Source organism: Leopardus geoffroyi, chromosome A1, assembly GCF_018350155.1.
Source record: "Leopardus geoffroyi isolate Oge1 chromosome A1, O.geoffroyi_Oge1_pat1.0, whole genome shotgun sequence".
In the NCBI taxonomy this organism is placed as follows: domain Eukaryota; kingdom Metazoa; phylum Chordata; class Mammalia; order Carnivora; family Felidae; genus Leopardus; species Leopardus geoffroyi.
In genome coordinates, this window is record NC_059326.1 from 4,236,915 (window position 1) to 4,253,874 (window position 16,960).

At 46.8% G+C, this 16,960-nt stretch overlaps 2 protein-coding genes across 9 annotated transcripts in view; one reads left to right on the forward strand and one right to left on the reverse strand.

Moving 5' to 3' along the window:
* The window catches only part of TNFRSF19 (TNF receptor superfamily member 19), a 93,593-nt gene extending 90,592 nt beyond the window's left edge, over positions 1-3,001 (forward strand). For 6 of the 7 annotated variants that reach the window (XM_045456650.1, XM_045456764.1, XM_045456732.1 and 3 more), the window contains one exon: positions 85-3,001. In XM_045456650.1, the coding sequence (XP_045312606.1) occupies positions 85-168 (84 nt within the window). In that variant the 3' untranslated portion in view covers positions 169-3,001. The remainder of the gene's footprint in view (positions 1-84) is intronic. The other variant, XM_045456774.1, reaches the window with a different exon arrangement.
* A 2,678-nt stretch (positions 3,002-5,679) lies between these two features.
* Positions 5,680-16,960, reverse strand: part of LOC123586716 (mitochondrial intermediate peptidase) — a 194,979-nt gene continuing 183,698 nt past the window's right edge. The window contains exon 19 of one of the 2 annotated variants that reach the window (XM_045456167.1): positions 5,680-5,785. In XM_045456167.1, coding sequence (XP_045312123.1) covers positions 5,688-5,785 — 98 coding nt within the window. In that variant the 3' untranslated portion in view covers positions 5,680-5,687. The remainder of the gene's footprint in view (positions 5,786-16,960) is intronic. The other variant, XM_045456338.1, reaches the window with a different exon arrangement.

Below are 16,960 nucleotides of genomic sequence, written 5' to 3' on the forward strand. Positions count from 1 at the left end.
GCAGCTTTCGTTTGTGAGGTTGTTTTTCAAGCTCTCCTCCTGTTGCTGTTTTGGGAAGCTTAAAGGACTTGCTTCTTTCTGCAGGAGAAGAATACGGATGGAACCCAGCAGGCACATACTCCTCCGCTTGTCTGGACCTTGCATGGCTTCTGGGGGGAAAGAAAATAAATCTGAACCAAACTGATGGCGTTTTAAGCCTTTCAACCAGTTGCTTCTGAGCCAGACCAGCTGTAAGCTGAAACGTCAAGGAATAACAAGCAAAGACTCCAGGCACTCACGATACTTTGCATCTTTCCTGAGCAAGAAGCTTCTATGCCGCAAGCGAGACTTCAAAGACTGATGGGTTGAGTTTGCAGCCTACGAGATTATGAGCATGTAACAAGAAACAGAACTGCATTCGTGCGTATTTGCATGGCGAATGTGGTCTTACCAGACTGAAGACCCAGGGTGTAAGTTTTCGCTGACGTTTGCTCTCCAGAAATAATTTCATATAGTCGCTGATCCTGTTAAAAGTCAACGTCAGATTGGTTTCCTTAGTTTTTATGGAGAGTGGTTCCAAACTGAGCGCGCGTATTTGAGGAAGCTCACGTTTCCGTCGTCTGATTAGTTTAGGAGGTAAGAACGGACTTGCACGCCAGCTGCCTACGTCACGGGTCTGTTAGGTGAAGTGAACTGGCCCGACTAGGAATCGGAGGAGAGCAAGTCTTTGCCGGAGTCGACACGAGTAACCTCGGCCACTGGTCTCAGGAGCCCTGCTAGACCCAGTATCGAGAGGGCCCGGGCTGGGCACGTGGTCTTTTCACTGATTACCCGCCTTGCAAACCACTGAGCACATCTGTCCTAGAGACTCGTGTGCACTGATTAACGTACTTCTGCGCAAATCAGTCGATCGGAAGCATTTGTTACTTCTGTCCCTGTGACTGGGCTCAAAAGATCCAGAAGCTGTCCTTTACACAAAAGTGGTATTTGTAAAGATAATGTTCCTTTTTTTTCCTTCCCATCCTCCTCACCCGCCAGTGTCCTGACTCTGACAACCACCAGTCTGTTCTCTGCACCTGTGAGTTGGGCTGTGGTTTTGTGTGTGTGTGTTTCGCATCCTATCTGACACGAAGGGCTTTAGAAACTACATGTCAGGTTCCCCTGCCGCCAGGATGGAACACCGTGCGGGTAGTCCCGTGAGACTGCACTGCCTAGTAGAACAAAAAGAAAAAGCACAATTTGTAGACGGCATATAGGTGAACAGCTCGTGGTTCCCCTTAGGCAGTCTGGCCAAGTACGACAGTGCTCCCTCCGACCGTGTACATTTCGTTCCCACCGTGCTCTCCTATCTCAGCCACTGAGGCTGGGTTTAAGTGCTTCATTCTGGCACCCCATCCCTCACCTGCTTGGTAGTTACACACCAGAACTCTCTCTACAGCTAAGATAGAAATGAACCCAGTTCAGTCACGAACCAGGGGATGGCTCGTTTGCTGTTCCTCTTTGTGCCCTGGGGAGGAGTTACCAGAAGAGGATTGATTCGTTTCCTACTTGAACCTGCATGATCAGCTCTGGCCTTTGTCTTTTCACTGATTACCGTTAGCTCTGTCACACTTGCACTTAAAAGAGAAACAGAACATCATTGCGTTTGAGCACACTAAAATTCTTCTGTTTCACAACTGCCCCGACCAAAGCAGTGTCTTTTACCTAACGTTTAAACTGCATTAAAAAAAAAAAAAAAAATCTTAGGACATACTTATCTTCTCACTTCTTGAAACTGTGTTTCCACTCTTTGCAAGATATTTAGGAAAATCTAATGAGTCCTCTTCCTCGTGGCTGGGCTAGGTTAGCTACCTGCAGTTTTAGGTTCAAATGTGTGTGGATTCTCGTGACCTCGGTTCCTTTATCCAAAATAGGAAATTGGAGTCGTCTCAGGGTAACCCATAGCTTTCTGTGTCTGTTTAATACCCAGCCATAACTGATTGGCTTTTCCTCTTTTTTTTTTTTTTTTTTTTTTTTTTGTAGCATGAACCAATGGTTTTTCAACTTTGATTAACTCACCAGCTCTGATGAGAGTTGCTTCAGGAAAGTCATGTACAATATTTAGGATTTGACCACAAGATGTCCGTGAAAATGCACACTGGAGTTTCCTTGAGTGGTTCCCCTGTAATTCACATATGTGTGCCATTGTTTGCAATCTGATCGTTTTGTTTTGACAGAGGGATGATCAAAGTAGGCCAGGGTTTTGCTCCTTCTGGTGACCTGAATATATTTTCCACATGTAGAAACCCTCCTCGACTTCAAAGACGTATAGTTGCTGGAGAGAAGGCTGGATCGATGGGAACGAGACTGTGGCCCCCAAACCCTGAAACATCACTTTTGATCAGTAGGGAAATACTGAGGGTTAAACGTCAATTTCATCTGATGCTGCATTTGGAAAATCCTGGGTTATTTTATCAAGATGAAGACACTTGACCACCAGTGACTACAGAAACATACAATAATGCCAGATTCTTCTATACTTTGGGTAAACACTTGAGAGGAAAATCCCGTCTGCGTTTCCCACAGTTGGAATATCCCTCTAGCACCCACATGGATTCCCCACGTGGGTGCTGGGAAATCATCATCGGGTAATCAGACTGGGAGTGAGAGTCGGTGTGACGTCTAATGGTGCAGAAACCCACCAACAAGAATGAGACGAGGATTTGGGGAACAACCATGTAAAGGCATGGGTTTTCTCATTTTGTGTATATGGAATATATTTTTCCAGTATAGATTTTTGTACTCTGGATAAAGTGTTCATGTTGCTCTTACCTAGTTAAGCTCTACTGTCTGTGCTAGTAAAAAAAAAAAAAAAAGAAAAAAGAAGAGAGTCTGTCATTGCTTGAAGGTCACCCGCTTGAATCAATTTAGATTTCATCATTACTATTTTGCATACTGGAATTTACAAATTTGTAAATTTTCATTTTCTTACGCAAATAGTTTTGTAATACCCTTTTTTATATGTGAATAAAGTTGTTATCTGATATTCATTCATACATGTCCAGTAAAAAAAAAAAAAAAAATGGTGATGGGAATACAAATTTGTTTTCCCCTCTTGCTCTCCGCGTGGGGGTCTCCCTAAGTTCTGATCCTTCCAGTGTAACGCTCCCTCCCTGGCCCCTCAAATGTCATGAGGGAGAGTTGAAATCCTTCCTGGTGACCTGGTTCTATTTCTCAGGCATGTCAGACTACTGAAGAATGCTCTGAGTTATTTGAGAAGCTTTGGCATCAAGATTTTATTACGATCTCTTCTTTTGCCTCCTTCATTTCCTGACATAAATAGGGGAAAAATAAAGGAGAAGTTTTATACTCATCCTTTCCAGAGGTCAGTAGACTGTTTTCCTGCAGAGGAGTGGACTAAACTCCCACAGAGCAACATCGGTCACTGTGAGAGTTGCGTCTTGCCTTCCCAGCTTCTGACCTTCCTTCCCTTCAGTAAAGCTTTTAAAGCTATTATTAGATTTTGAGAGAGGACTTTAAACTTCCTGGAAAAAATTAGGTTATTTGAACGTGACGCCATATTCTCTCCGCTGGTTAGTCTGTGGTGTTAAACGACACTACAGATTCCCTGAGGGAAGGACATTAGCTGCTGTCCCTCTTCCACACCGCCACCCGCACACCAGCTCCTTGGCTCATGTAGACGTTTCCTGTATCCACACGTACTGGTTGAGCTCGTGGGTGCCCTCAACCCTCTGAGAAAAGCAACTCAAAGCTTGTGAGGTTCTGACAGGAGGTCTGAAGGATCCTGGAGCCACACAAACAACTTATTTTCACTGTCATCACTATAATGAAGGTCTCCCTGCAGCTGGCCGGTTGTCGTTCTTTGTCTATTTGTCCCATGTTAACTTGAGAAGGTATTGTCTGATTTTCTTAAAAAGGATTCGGCATAGGCAGCTTAAATGTATCATTCGGTCAGGTTGAAACTAAACAACACTGAGAATTCCCCAAACCTTCTAGAACACCTAAGAAACTTCAGTGTGACCTAGTAAGTGATTCTACACACGTAATTATACAGAACGAAGTCACCGTGATGGTGGTTATGTCACATTTCAGCCCGAGGAGGGTCACAGGGCGTCTCCTGTAGGGGTAAAGCAGATCAGGGTCAGGTCTGTCCATAAACCACCAGAGGCATTTGAATCAGTGTGATTTATGGCTGCTTTCACATTAGCCTCTCCGAAAGGCTTGAATTCTCAAAACCACTTTCTCTGGGACCATGGGTGGTCTTATGAAGCGGCCTTCCATTGTTTGTCCATAAAGGCAGGATTTTGTCTTATCGTGATTTCCCACGGCATTAACTATTTCTGCTTAAGACAGACAGAGCTGTGTTCTGTCACTTTTGTTTGGTGTTGAGCTGAGCCGGCAAGACTCTGCAGAGGGATTTTCCCCACCGGGGTTGGCTATTTACAGTCAACAGAAGATGTAGGGAACCGTCCACGGCAATCCTCGAACAGCAGGTTAGGGAGGGAGGCTGCCTCTCAGCCAGGCACACATCACCCCCTGCGCGGATCAGATACGATCGTTTCCCTTGAAGTTCCACACGCAGATTGAGCTCCTCTCAGAAGCCTCCATCCGAGAAAACCCTGCTTCCTAGCTCAGTCCTTCCTTCCTTCCTTCCCCCGTCTGTCCATTCGTTCAGTATACACGTGTATACAGAGCATAGACTTGGTTGCAAACGCAGTGCCAGGGGTGACGCAAACAAGGGAGCGTGAGGGAGACAAACCTTCGAAGTATTTATAAAATAGGTCTTTGTTGTAAAGACGTAAGGGCACGTTCTTCTGAGGCATGGGGAGGGGGGCAGTGGCGTCGGGGAAAGTCAGGACTGGCGCAGAAGCTGGGTGAGGACCGAGGCAGGCCAGCGGGGAGGCGGGATGGGTGGAAGGTGCTGGCACGTGGACAGGCCCAGCTTGTTCTGGGAGTGCAGAGCGGTGCGGGGGGGGGGGGGGGGGGGAGCGAGGGGGGAGCTGCTGAGGCCCAGGTGCCGGCTTGACAAGTGTCCGGAGTTCTCTGCCCTGGGCTTTGAACTTTACCCCGTAGGGCATTTACTCGCCTTCAAGCGGATGAGTGACGTCCAGTCTTTCAGAAGCTCGGAGGTTGCCCAACCCGGGCGAGGTAGACCCCTTTCCAGACTCTGAATGGCCCCGGGCGTGGAGGGCAAGAGGCCACCTGGAAGAAGGGGCGGGACGTGGACAGTCGGCCCCTGGTTAGGAAACTCTGAGCCTGAGGTCTTTTCTCCCGCCATCGAGGTCGCCTTGGTCCTGTTCTGATTTCGAGGGGGGCGGTGCTGACCCCGGGATCTGTGTTCGGGACTCGGCTGAACCACCTGCTGACATCTCAGAAACGCGGCTGCTTCGCTGTGTGTTCCCCCATGTGGCCGACCGCCTCCCCCAGGGAACCCAGAAGGAGGCTGGCCTCTGGCTTGGGGGTGGCGGCAACGCTCAGCGGCCCACCCTGGACGTGCCACCACGTCCGTGGCCGCAGCCCCTCTGCTCCCCGGCTCCGGGCACGCCTGCCACGACACAGAGCTGTGGCCGTCTCGCCGTGGAGGCTTCAGCCCCAAATCCGCGCACAGGGACCAGCTCGAGACGGAGGCCGCGCGGAGGACCCCAGGGCCTCCCCAAGCCCTGTCCTCACCCTCGAAGTTCATCCACGTGCTCTCCAGGGACCCAGAACTAACCGGCCGCGGCTGCTGTGATAACACGATGAAAAGCGCGCATCTTTCCGTGGAATGGAGGGTCCGTGCCAATGTCGCTAAGGCCCAGCCTCGGATCTCGAGAGAGAGAGGGCGGGATTTATGGTGTTTTTTTCAAATGCAACATTTGGGAAGCAGGTGCCAATGTGGGGAGGGAAGATTAGAATTCCTAACTGTGAAAGATTAAGTTTCTCCTCCTTCGGTCATTGCTTTCGTCTTTCCTTCGTGCCCCTCACCACAAGACCCAACCTCTTGGTCTCCAGCCTTCCAGCAGATGTGGAGGCTGCCTCCCCCCCCTTTGCCTGACAGTCCCTGGCTGGATGACAGAGCAGCGCACAGAACAAAACGAGGAGAGGCAGCCCAGGGCTGCACTCAAGTCCTGTCTGACTGGAGACTTCGCATTCCCGCGAGGAATCTCACATTTAATAAATCTGCCAGGGGAATACCTGAGCTTGGCCGTCAAATCTGATGACAAGGCGCCTTTGCGATGCCCTTTCTTGAAATGAACTGTCATGAGGAAGCCACGCAAGGCCAGGTGCCAAGTGACGCCTCTGTGGAGAACGTCTTCCTCCTTCAGCTTCTAAACCGGTCAACTACCCACGACTGACGATCCCAGGTCATTCTCTGAGCAGATCCCAATTAGACGCTGTGTCGGGGAGTGTGGTGGCTAATTTTATGCGTCGACTTGGCTGGATCCTGAGACCCAGATGTTTTGGTCCAACATCAGTCCAGATGTGGCCGGGAAGGTGTTTAGATAAGATTGGAATCAGTAGACTCTGAGTAAAACAGTTTACTCCCCATGCTGTGGTGGGCCTCATCCAATCAGGTAAGGTTTTAAGAGAATAAACTGAGGCTCCCTGAGGAGGGGGGAACGCTGCCTCCTCTCTGCCTTCAGACCTGGGTCTCCTGCCTGCTGGCCTGCCCTGTGAATTTCACATTTGTCAGCCCCCGAAGTCTCTTGAGCTAATTCCTTAAAACAAATCTTTTTGCGCACACACACACACACACACACACACACACACACACACTGACACTGGCACCCTATTGGTTCTGTTTCTCTGAAAAGCCCAGATTAACGCAAGAACTAACCAATCACTCCATCCCCCAACGAAATAGACACCGGTGACCAAACATGAGCAAAGTGTTCTCTTTGCGGTTGGGCAAACCGGTAGAATCTCGGGGGACTCAAGGCTTTCTGAAAAGTCAGAGGGGGCGCCCGGGGGGCCCAGACGGTTGAGCATCCGGCTTGGGCTCAGGTCATGATCTCACAGTTCGTGGGTTCGAGCCCCGCGTCGGGCTCTGTGCTGACAGCTCGGAGCCTGGAGCCTGCTTCGGATTCTCTCTCTCTCTCTCTCTCTCTCCCAAAAATAAATATTTTTTTAAAAAAGCCACAGAACCCAGAAGTCATTGGTCTGTCAGACAGAAAATACAGAAAATACTGCGACTTCTCGACTTTGTCTTCAGACACAACTCCTCTGTGCTCCCCCTTCCCTTCCGCTCCACCAGTAGCGCAGGCTGAGGTCCCCACCCCGCACTCTCCACTCCTCTCCACTCTGCCTCTCACCGCAGCGGACATCCCACATTGAGGGAAAGGCCTGGCCCCCGGCTGGTTCGAATGCGATGACTACGTCTTCGTTCGGGGAGCGCAGGGGAAACAAAGGCCACGGTCCCATTCTAGAAGAATGGCCAGATCGATTCTCTCTGAGGGGAGCCTTTGCATGAAAGCCCCCGGCTGGCCTGTACTATTAGACATGCAAAAAGGTCTACAGTGTGTGATCTCAACCGGCCGAGAGCCACGGGGTCCTGTGAATTCGCCTGTCTCCTTGGCAGCCGGGCAGCGGGAATTACTTGAGTGCAAGAGGGTGACGCACAGAAAGAGCCCGAGGTCCTCGGTGACTCAGAGACAGCGTCCGAGCAAGAGCCTCGTCTTCGCTTCTCAAGTATCGTTTCGGTGACTCCGGTAGAAACTTGTTCCCCAAGACCCAAAGCAAGAAGTCCCTGCAGGCCAAACTTCTTCCAAAGAGCCGACCCCACCTATATAACCGTCTGAGTCCCTCCCGGGGGAGCTCTGTGTTTTCATTCTGAACACAGGCTCTGTATTGCTCTCGGACTTGGGGTCCTAGGAATGGCATCTCCAGGACGTTTCTCTCACTGACTTCAAGGTGCAGCATGCCGTTTCTTAGGTCAACAAATTCAGTTGCTGATTTCCAACGCTTCTCGAAACAAATGATTGATTTTGTTAGTGGAGACCGTGAAGCTGAATTTTAGAAAAAGCATACAGGAAAAAGTACAGTGGAGAGGCATCTGGGTGGCTCAGTTGGCTAAGCGTCCGGCGTCGGCTCGGGTCATGATCTCACGGCTTGTGGGTTCGAGCCCCGTGCCGGGCTCTGTGCTCATAGCTCAGAGCCTAGATTCTCTCTCTTCAGTTTCTCTCTCTCTCTCTCTCTCTCTGCCCCTCTCCTGTTCATACTTTGTCTTTCTCTCTGTCTCTCTCAAAATAAATAAACACAATAAAAAAATGTTTTTTAAGTAGAGTGGAATCTGGCACACAAAACAAGCTCATAGCACATCCAAGGTATTCCTCGCTTTTTTGAGAGAGAGTGGGCCGTGGGTGCACATGAGCAGGGGAGGGGCAGAGAGAGAGAGAAAGAGACAGGAAATCTTAAGCAGACTCCCCACCCAGTGAGGAAACGGACTCAGGGCTTGATCTCAAGACTGAGATCATGACCTGAGCTGAACTCAAGAGTTGGACCTTTAGCCGACCGAGCCACCCAGGCATCCCCAAGGTATTTCTCATTTTGAAACATATGTATCTAGCTTGCTGTGCCCCTATATTCACAATCTATAGCTTTCTGGGTATAATTACTAGTTTTTCACCAAAATTCAATCCAACGAATAAAGAGTTACCACAACAAAGGATATGCCAACCTTGGAGACAGCTTCAAAAGATACATTTCAAAGAAGTCTTAAGTAACAGTAACATTATCAGAATAACAAGTTGCCCAACCGAGGGACCTCTTTGAAGTTAATGATACTTATCTGGATATTCAAGGCTTGTTTGTTTGTTTTTTTAAATCCTAATACTTGACAGCTAGACCTTGTACATTGGATGTTTCTGTCAGGGTGATGAATAAACTCAAAACCAGATTCCTCACTTGGAGATCCGCTGACGATAGTGTGTAACGTTTGAAAATAACTCGTCTCTTACTGAGCACTTTGACACCATTATTCCATTGGATTTTCACATCTTCCCATGAGTGCTGTCATTAGCTTCATCTTCCAGATGAACAAATGAAGATTCAAGGAGATAAGTAACCAGCCTTCAAGTCAGGAAACAGTAGAAATTGGTAGAAAACACGTTTAAAAAAAAAAAAAAAAAAAGAGTTTTCAGCCAGCAAGTGGTAGGGCTGGGATTTGAACCCTGGACTTCTGACTCTGTAAGCCATGATCTTTCTGCCACACAATGCTTAACAAGCAACTTCCCACACCGAAGTGCAATGAGAAGAGATTCCACGTCTCATGAGCATGCTTGTGCAGAATGAAGGCATAAGATTGAAACAGCAGAGCCCGAGCGAGGCTCCTTGCTTTGCCTTATAGCCCTAACATAGAGCCAGAAGGAACCTTAGCAACTGTCTGGACTAGCGGTTCGGCATGGTGGTCTGGGGGTCTCCAGATCCAGAGCTCTGAGGAGGCTGCCCAGGGAGAGAGAGAGAAAGAGTGACACCTGGGCTGGGAAACACAAGACGATTCACCTCTTCGGTGTGCACGTGGAGATACACGGACCCAGAGAATCTCAACTTCATCCTTGGTCTCCTGGCTCCAAATTCACCCATCTTCCTCCTCATCCAGGCTGGACTCCACCCTAACTTCTCTCTTTTCGGGCAGGAGACCGAACTGGAGAACCACACCACCGCTGCCCGTGGCTTGCTATCGACTATGCTCTGATTACATCCCTCCTTCCCCGACCCTCCCGTGCCTCCCCAGCCTCACAATGCCGAGTCCTGACTCCTCAGCAGGACAGCCAAGGCTCTTCAGGACCTGGCCTCAGGTCACCAGCTCAGCTTCACGTCCCTCGGTCTCCTGTGCATCTCAGTCTCTCCCTCCACCCCACGCCCCAGGTCTCAGCTCTGGGCTCACTGAGGCGGCTGAGCTCCCAACACGCCGGGTCTGCTCTCGGACCTTCGCACGGCACTCCGGCAAGGTCGTGCCTCCCGGGCTCCTGGGGAGTTCAGACTTCAGTCTCAAGCCATTAGCGCATCCCTGGTAATGTCCCTAAGCTCCTTGCACACTTTAAAATATTTCCCCCTGAGGATTCCGTTGTTCTGCCCTGATTTTAGCAATTGTTATATTACTTCATGATCGCTTGCGTGAATTATCTTTCTTCTCACTAGGCTGCCAGCAAGGAATTTTGTCTTTCCAGTTCTACAGTTCTAGCCTAGAATAGTGTTTGGCACAAGATGGGTGTTTATGTACCCATTATTTACTATGATGCATATTTATTTTTAATTTTTGTCAATTTAAATAATTATTAATAAAATAATACATATTATAATAAATATTACACCAATAGTTACGGATAGACAGTAATTGATGGATTACTTCTTAATTACAAAATTAACTATAAATGTTAATCAATTAAGTACAATTTTAATATCTTTTTCATAAACATGCATTTATTGTATATGGATTAAATAAGTACATTTACTTTACAAATGAATGACTCTCAGATGCCTGAAAGCCCTACACCCCTTAGAATAAATTACAAATGCTTTATCCTGGCCTTCAAGGCCCTTTCTGATCCAATCCTTGCCCACCCCCCAATCATCTCATGCTACTCTCCCACTGGCTCCCTTCTTTTCTACGCCTGGGCATTTGCACGGTTCTTCCCTTGAATTTTGATGGCTGATTTAGACTTATCTGAGGACTCACCTCAGGTGCACTCCCCCACAAGAACTTTTCCCTGATCATTCTCATCTAAAATGCATATACCCTCATTACACACACACACACACACACACACACACACACACACCTAATTTACTTCCCTCCTGATGCTCAGCGTTTATTAATGTACAACATTTACTGATTTTTTTCATCATCTGCTTCCCAATATAATGATCAAGTCCCAAATAGGGAAGAACATTGTCTTTCTCATTCATCATTAAATCCCAAGACTGGAGTATCACGGGCACATAGTAAATGCTTAAATGTTTGTTGAACAAATGATAAATGGGGTCAAGCATCTGTGTGTTTTATACAGTTGCTGGTTTCCTGCGGCCTCCCCCTGACTTCTGACGTATTTACTCTGACCTTCGGTTCAGCATCAGACTAGACAACATGTCGTGGCTCATATTTGGGGACGCGGCAGTGTCCTAACAGACTCATGGGGCTTTTTCCCCGGAAGAAGGGATAGATTTGCAGAGGCAATACAATGTAGTGGTTAAAAGCCTGGGCTCTGAAGTCAGACTGAAAAGAATCCTACCCCCACACTCAACAGCTGTTGAGTGTTACCTGGTCCCCAAGCACCAGGTTCCTCCATTACCAAAAGGAGACAATAATTGTCCCTACCTCACCGTAGACTCATGAGAATTAACTACGAGCTTAATGCACAAAAGCCCAGAGTTAATATTCATCTATTATTATTATTATTATTATTACTATTTTCCAGGTCCCCCAAAGGCTATATAGTCCAAATGTCCAAGAACAGAGTCAGTGGCTTGATGAAAATTGACACAAAGACAAAAACAAAGAGACCAGATCCTAATCTGAGTTTTGCCACCCTGGGCACATCCCTTCTCTGGACCTCATTTGTCTTTTCTGTAAATAAATGGATCTGATTTCATAAGGTCCTTCAGGCCCTCGGGTTCTGCGAGCTGAGATCTTGGCTTATGGAGACTCTACCATGCCATGCGTGCACCGGGGTGGGGAGAGCTGTGACGTCTCCCAGCTGTCCCTGCCGTCTCCCCCCGAGCTCACTTCCATACCCGTCATGTCCCCATGGGTGGCAAGTGTCCAGTTCAAGCCCCAGCATCCCCTCCTCCCTCCACATCATCTCAGGAAAGTAGCAGGACCTGGCTGTGACCACCCCCACGGCCTCCCGCTGCCACATTATTTCTGGCTGCTGTTGGAGCGGACACACCCCCCAGAAAAAGTTTGTAGACCACAGAATGAAGGAGCTGCCACGGGTCTCTGGGAGGTCATCTAACCCCGTTTTCCTCTCTCAAAAATATCTATCCATCCACAGATAAATGGGCAAGCAAACTGTGGCAAATCTATCCCGTGGAATATCGTTCAGTCATATACAATACGGATGAAGCTGGGAGACACCATGCTCAGTGAAATAAAGGGTAAATATCGTCTGGTTCCATCGATATGAAGTGGACCCAGACTGGGCAAATCCATAGAGACACAAGTAAAGTAGAGGCACAGAGTTTCTGCTGGGGAAGACAGGAGAGTTTCGGGTGTAGACGGTGCTGATGGGTATATGACATTGCGGATGTATTTAATGCCGCTAATTATACACTCACGAATGGATAAGATGGTCAGTTTTGTTTTATAAATATTGTACCACAGCAATTTTTTTAAGTTTTTATTTATTTATTTTGTGAGGCGGGGAGAGAGAGAGAGAGAGAGAGAGAGAGAGAGAGAGAGATTGAGAGAGGACAAGCTGTGGAGGGAAAGAGAAAGGGAGAGAGAGACAGGATTGCAAGCACAGTTTTTTAAAATTTTGTTAATTTTTTAACCCCTAAGGGTTTTTTTTTTTTTTTTAATTTTTTTTCAACGTTTATTTATTTTTGGGACAGAGAGAGACAGAGCATGAACGGGGGAGGGGCAGAGAGAGAGGGAGACACAGAATCGGAAACAGGCTCCAGGCTCTGAGCCATCAGCCCAGAGCCCGACGCGGGGCTCGAACTCACGGACCGCGAGATCATGACCTGGCTGAAGTCGGACGCTTAACCGACTGCGCCACCCAGGCGCCCCTAACCCCTAAGGGTTTAAACCCCTAAAGGGTTTATTTATTTTTGAGAGAGGGAGAGATACAGAGCATGAGCAGGGGAGGGGCAGAAAAGGGGGGGGGGGACGGCGGGCACAGAATCCTAAGCAGGCGCCGGGCTCTGAACTGTCAGCACAGAGCCTGAAACAGGGCTCGAACTCATAAACGGGGAGATCTTGACCTGAGCCGAAGTCAGATGCTTAATCAATTGAGCCACCCAGGCACCCCACGAGCACAATTTGTAAAACCTTAGTCTATTACCAATATCAGGACTCCCAGGGGCTCAGCCCAAACCGTCTGAGACTCCCAAAATGGGTCCCAAGAAGTTGGGACGAGCCTCCAGGTGATTCTAACGAAACAGGAGTCCAAGGACTACTCATCCAATCTGCTCATTTTACAGCTGGGAAGACTGAGGCCTAAAGCCTACCCCCCTTCTAAAACCACATAGCTGGTAGGAGAGGAAGCACCCACTCAGCCACAGCATGTTGTCCCCAAAGACCCTTGTCACAACATGAATGGCCTTGGGGACACTCTCCAGGAAGGAGCAGGAACAGTGGGAGGTGGAGTGGAGCCACGTTAGGCGTGGCAGTTAGACTTCAGCTCAGGCCATGATCTCACAGTTCGTGGGTTCGAGCCCCACATCGGGCTCTGTGCTGACAGTCGGAGCCTGGAACCTGCTTCGGATTCTGTGTCTCCCTCTCTCTGTGCCCCTGTCTCACTCACACTCTCTTTCTCTCAAAAAATAAATAAACATTAAAAAATTAAAAGAAAAGAAAAGAAAATTAGGGGACTGGAAAGTAGATGTGAGGAAATGGAAGAGACCTATGATAGAATGCATGAAAAATAAAATGAGAAAGCCTCACATATAGCTAATTAGGAGTTCCAGAAAGAGCGAACATAGAGGAGGAGGAGGGAAAGAAAATGTTCAGAGACCATTTTCCAGAACCACCTGTTATATCTACAGTTCTAGCCTTAGACCCAGGCGAGCAGGTGCCCGGCCGTGGGTCCTGCACCTCAGGGAGCATCCGTGCTTTGAAATGCCTTCCTGGAGGTTTTCTATGTTCCCCTCCAAAGGCAAGGTCTGAGCAGGGCTGGCAGTGTTCACACAGGTGCCCAGAGCCTGGAACAAGGCCGTCCGTACCCTGTGAGGCACTCTCTGACTATCTGGTTTAGGGGGTCAACCAGATGTTCCAATAGACCTCAGGTCTTGTCCCTGTGGATTGTCCTGGGGCCCCCAGGGCCAGATCCTGGAGCCATGGTGGCAGCCTCGTGAGTGGGATCCCTCCCATTTGTCAAAGCAGTGTATCTTCCTGAGGATCACATGTGACTCAGCTGCCAAAATGACGCTGACATATGATTTTGTTGACACAAATGGTTTCTAGGGACTAGGACCCACAAAAGTTATTTGCTCCGGGCCCTACGCATCTTATCATTTATCAGCAATGAAAATTGCTGTGAGTAAAACCGTGAGTGTGAGCCTATATACTGCAAAAGACAGAGAACATCTTTAAAGCCACCAGAGAGGAAAGATGGCTGGCCACAAAGGCATGGCAGCGGCCTGAGCCCAGAGCATAGAGGTCATGGGCTTTGGAAAGGTATTTTCAAAATGCTGAGGGAAACCCTCAATTCCGTATGCAGATTAAAATCTTGTTTAAATGCAAAGCTAAGATAAAGACATCTTAAGACAAAACAGAGAATTTACCCACTAATGGAGCCTCACTGAGGAGCCAAAATTTTTTATTCAAGAAGAAAAAAGGGGTGCCTGGCTGGCTCAGTCAGTAGACCATGAGACTCTTGATCTCAGGATCGTGAGTTCAAGCCCCACATTAGGTATAGAGGTTACTTTAAAAGGAGAAGAAGAGAAGAGAAGAGAAGAGAAGAGAAGAGAAGAGAAAAAAGAAAAGAAAAGAAATAAAAGAGAAAAAAAAAGAAAAGAGAAAAGAAAAAAAGGAAAGAAAAGAAAAAGAAAGAAAAATGGTGGCCAAACAAAAAAATAATAAAAATAAATATCTGGACAAATCTGTTATAAGATAAAAATGATAACTATGGTTGAGAAGGGGGATTGAAAACAAAATGGGTGGTTTTTTTCCTCTTCATTTTGGGAAGTGTGTAAATGTATTAAAATATATAAAATTTTATACTTTATATGTCAATATTATTCTTGTCAATTATACCTCAATAAAGCTTTTGAATAAAGAAAGAGAAGTAGAACTAAAATTCACAATGGTAATAACATGAAGGATGGGAGAAGGAATCAGGGTTAAAGCTGTTTGTTTTCAGAAGATCTCCATGTTTTTAGAAGGTTAAAGATATTCACACTAGATTCTAAGGCAAGTATGTATTTTTAAAAAGTAAGTGTAGGGGCGCCTGGGTGGCGCAGTCGGTTAAGCGTCCGACTTCAGCCAGGTCACGATCTCACGGTCCGTGAGTTCGAGCCCCGCGTCAGGCTCTGGGCTGATGGCTCATGATGGCTCAGAGCCTGGAGCCTGTTTCCGATTCTGTGTCTCTCTCTCTCTCTCTCTCTGACCCTCCCCCGTTCATGCTCTGTCTCTCTCTGTCCCAAAAATAAATAAACGTTGAAAAAAAAAAAAATTTTAAAAAAAAAATTAAAAAATAAAAAAAATAAAAAAAAAATAAAAAAAAAAAGTAAGTGTAACCCACTTAAAAAAAAAAAAGGAACAGATTACATAACTTCCAAACCACTAGTGGGAAAAAAATTGGCATGAAGAAGACTGCAAAAATTTTTCTTTTGAAAAACCCAAGAGAAGGCAGGAAGGAGAGAAAAGAAAAAAGACGGTAAGTAGAAAGCACAAAATAACACTGTTAATATCTCAGTGACCACAATTAACATAAATTGTCTAAACTCGACAGTAAAATGCATAGACTAGCAGACTGAATAAATAACAAAATCCAGCTATGGGTTTTGTCGTTAAAAGAAACATGCCTGTAATGAAAGAATGAAGAATAAGCAGAAGGAAAAAATATCCAGGTACGTACTGCTGAAAGAAAGCTAGGATAAGCGATATCAATAGAAGAACAAATGAACTTTAGCGTGAAAATAAATGTATTAGAGTTACAAAAGAGGACCATTGTATAATCAGAAAAAAACAACAGGAAATATAGCAACATATAAACCTAATGGCATAGGCTCAAATATATAAGTGGACAAATAAAATATGGACAAGATATAGAATATGGACAGAATTACACACTGAAATTATTTTTTAATAGTTTTTTGGGGGGGGCGCCTGGGTGGCTCAGTTGGTTAAGCGTCCAACTTCAGCTCAGGTCATGATCTCGCGGTTCGTGAGTTCAAGCCCCGCATCGGGATCTGTGCTGATGGCTCAGAGCCTGGAGCCAGCTTTGGATCCTGTGTCTCCCTCTCTCTCGGCCCCTCCCCCACTCATGCTCTGTCTCTGTCTCTCAAAAACAAAGAAACATTAAAAAATTTTTTTAAAAATAAAATAAAATAGTTTTGTTTTGTTTTGTTTTTAATTTGAGAGACAGAAAAAGAGAGAGAGTGCAGTGGAGGAGCAGTGAGAGAGAATCTTAAGCAGGCTCCACTCAGCACAGAGCAGGACGCAGGACTCAATCTCATGACCTGAGCTGAATTCAAGAGTCAGACGCTTAACCGACTGAGCCACCCAGACGCCCCAACAGTGAAATTATTGAATTGACCTTTCCAGTGGGAGATTTCAACACATTTCCCACAATAAATTCAGTGATGGTCCCATCAAAATCCTGACAGTTTTTTAATTGAACTTCATTGTGCTGATTCTAAACTTTTTCTGGAAGAGCTAAGGGTCAACAATAGCCAAACATTTCTGGAGACGAATAAAGCGAAAACACTGTAAAGAGAAGGGAAGCATGCCAGTGCAGTGGGCACAGCAGAAACCAGAAAGAAGTGTAAACCAGACGTGAGAATATGACACAAGACAGGCGGCACTGAGGGTCATGGGGGGTGGGGGAGCGCCCAGGACCATCCGTTATCGGTAGGAGAATTTTAAATAAAGTCGGAGACCTAGCTCATGCCACGCACAAAAATAAATCCCATGTAAATTAAAGATCTAAACGTTCAAAGCAAAACTCGAAACTTTTAGGTTAAAATCTATTATGGCCTCGGGTGGGGAAAGATTTCTTTAATGAGACATAAAAAAGAAAACCCACAAACCATAAGGGAGAAGAGTGATAAATTTGACTGTAATAGACCCTTGAAAAACTCAGGGTTGGGGGCACCAGCCTCCCAGCCCTGAGCAGTC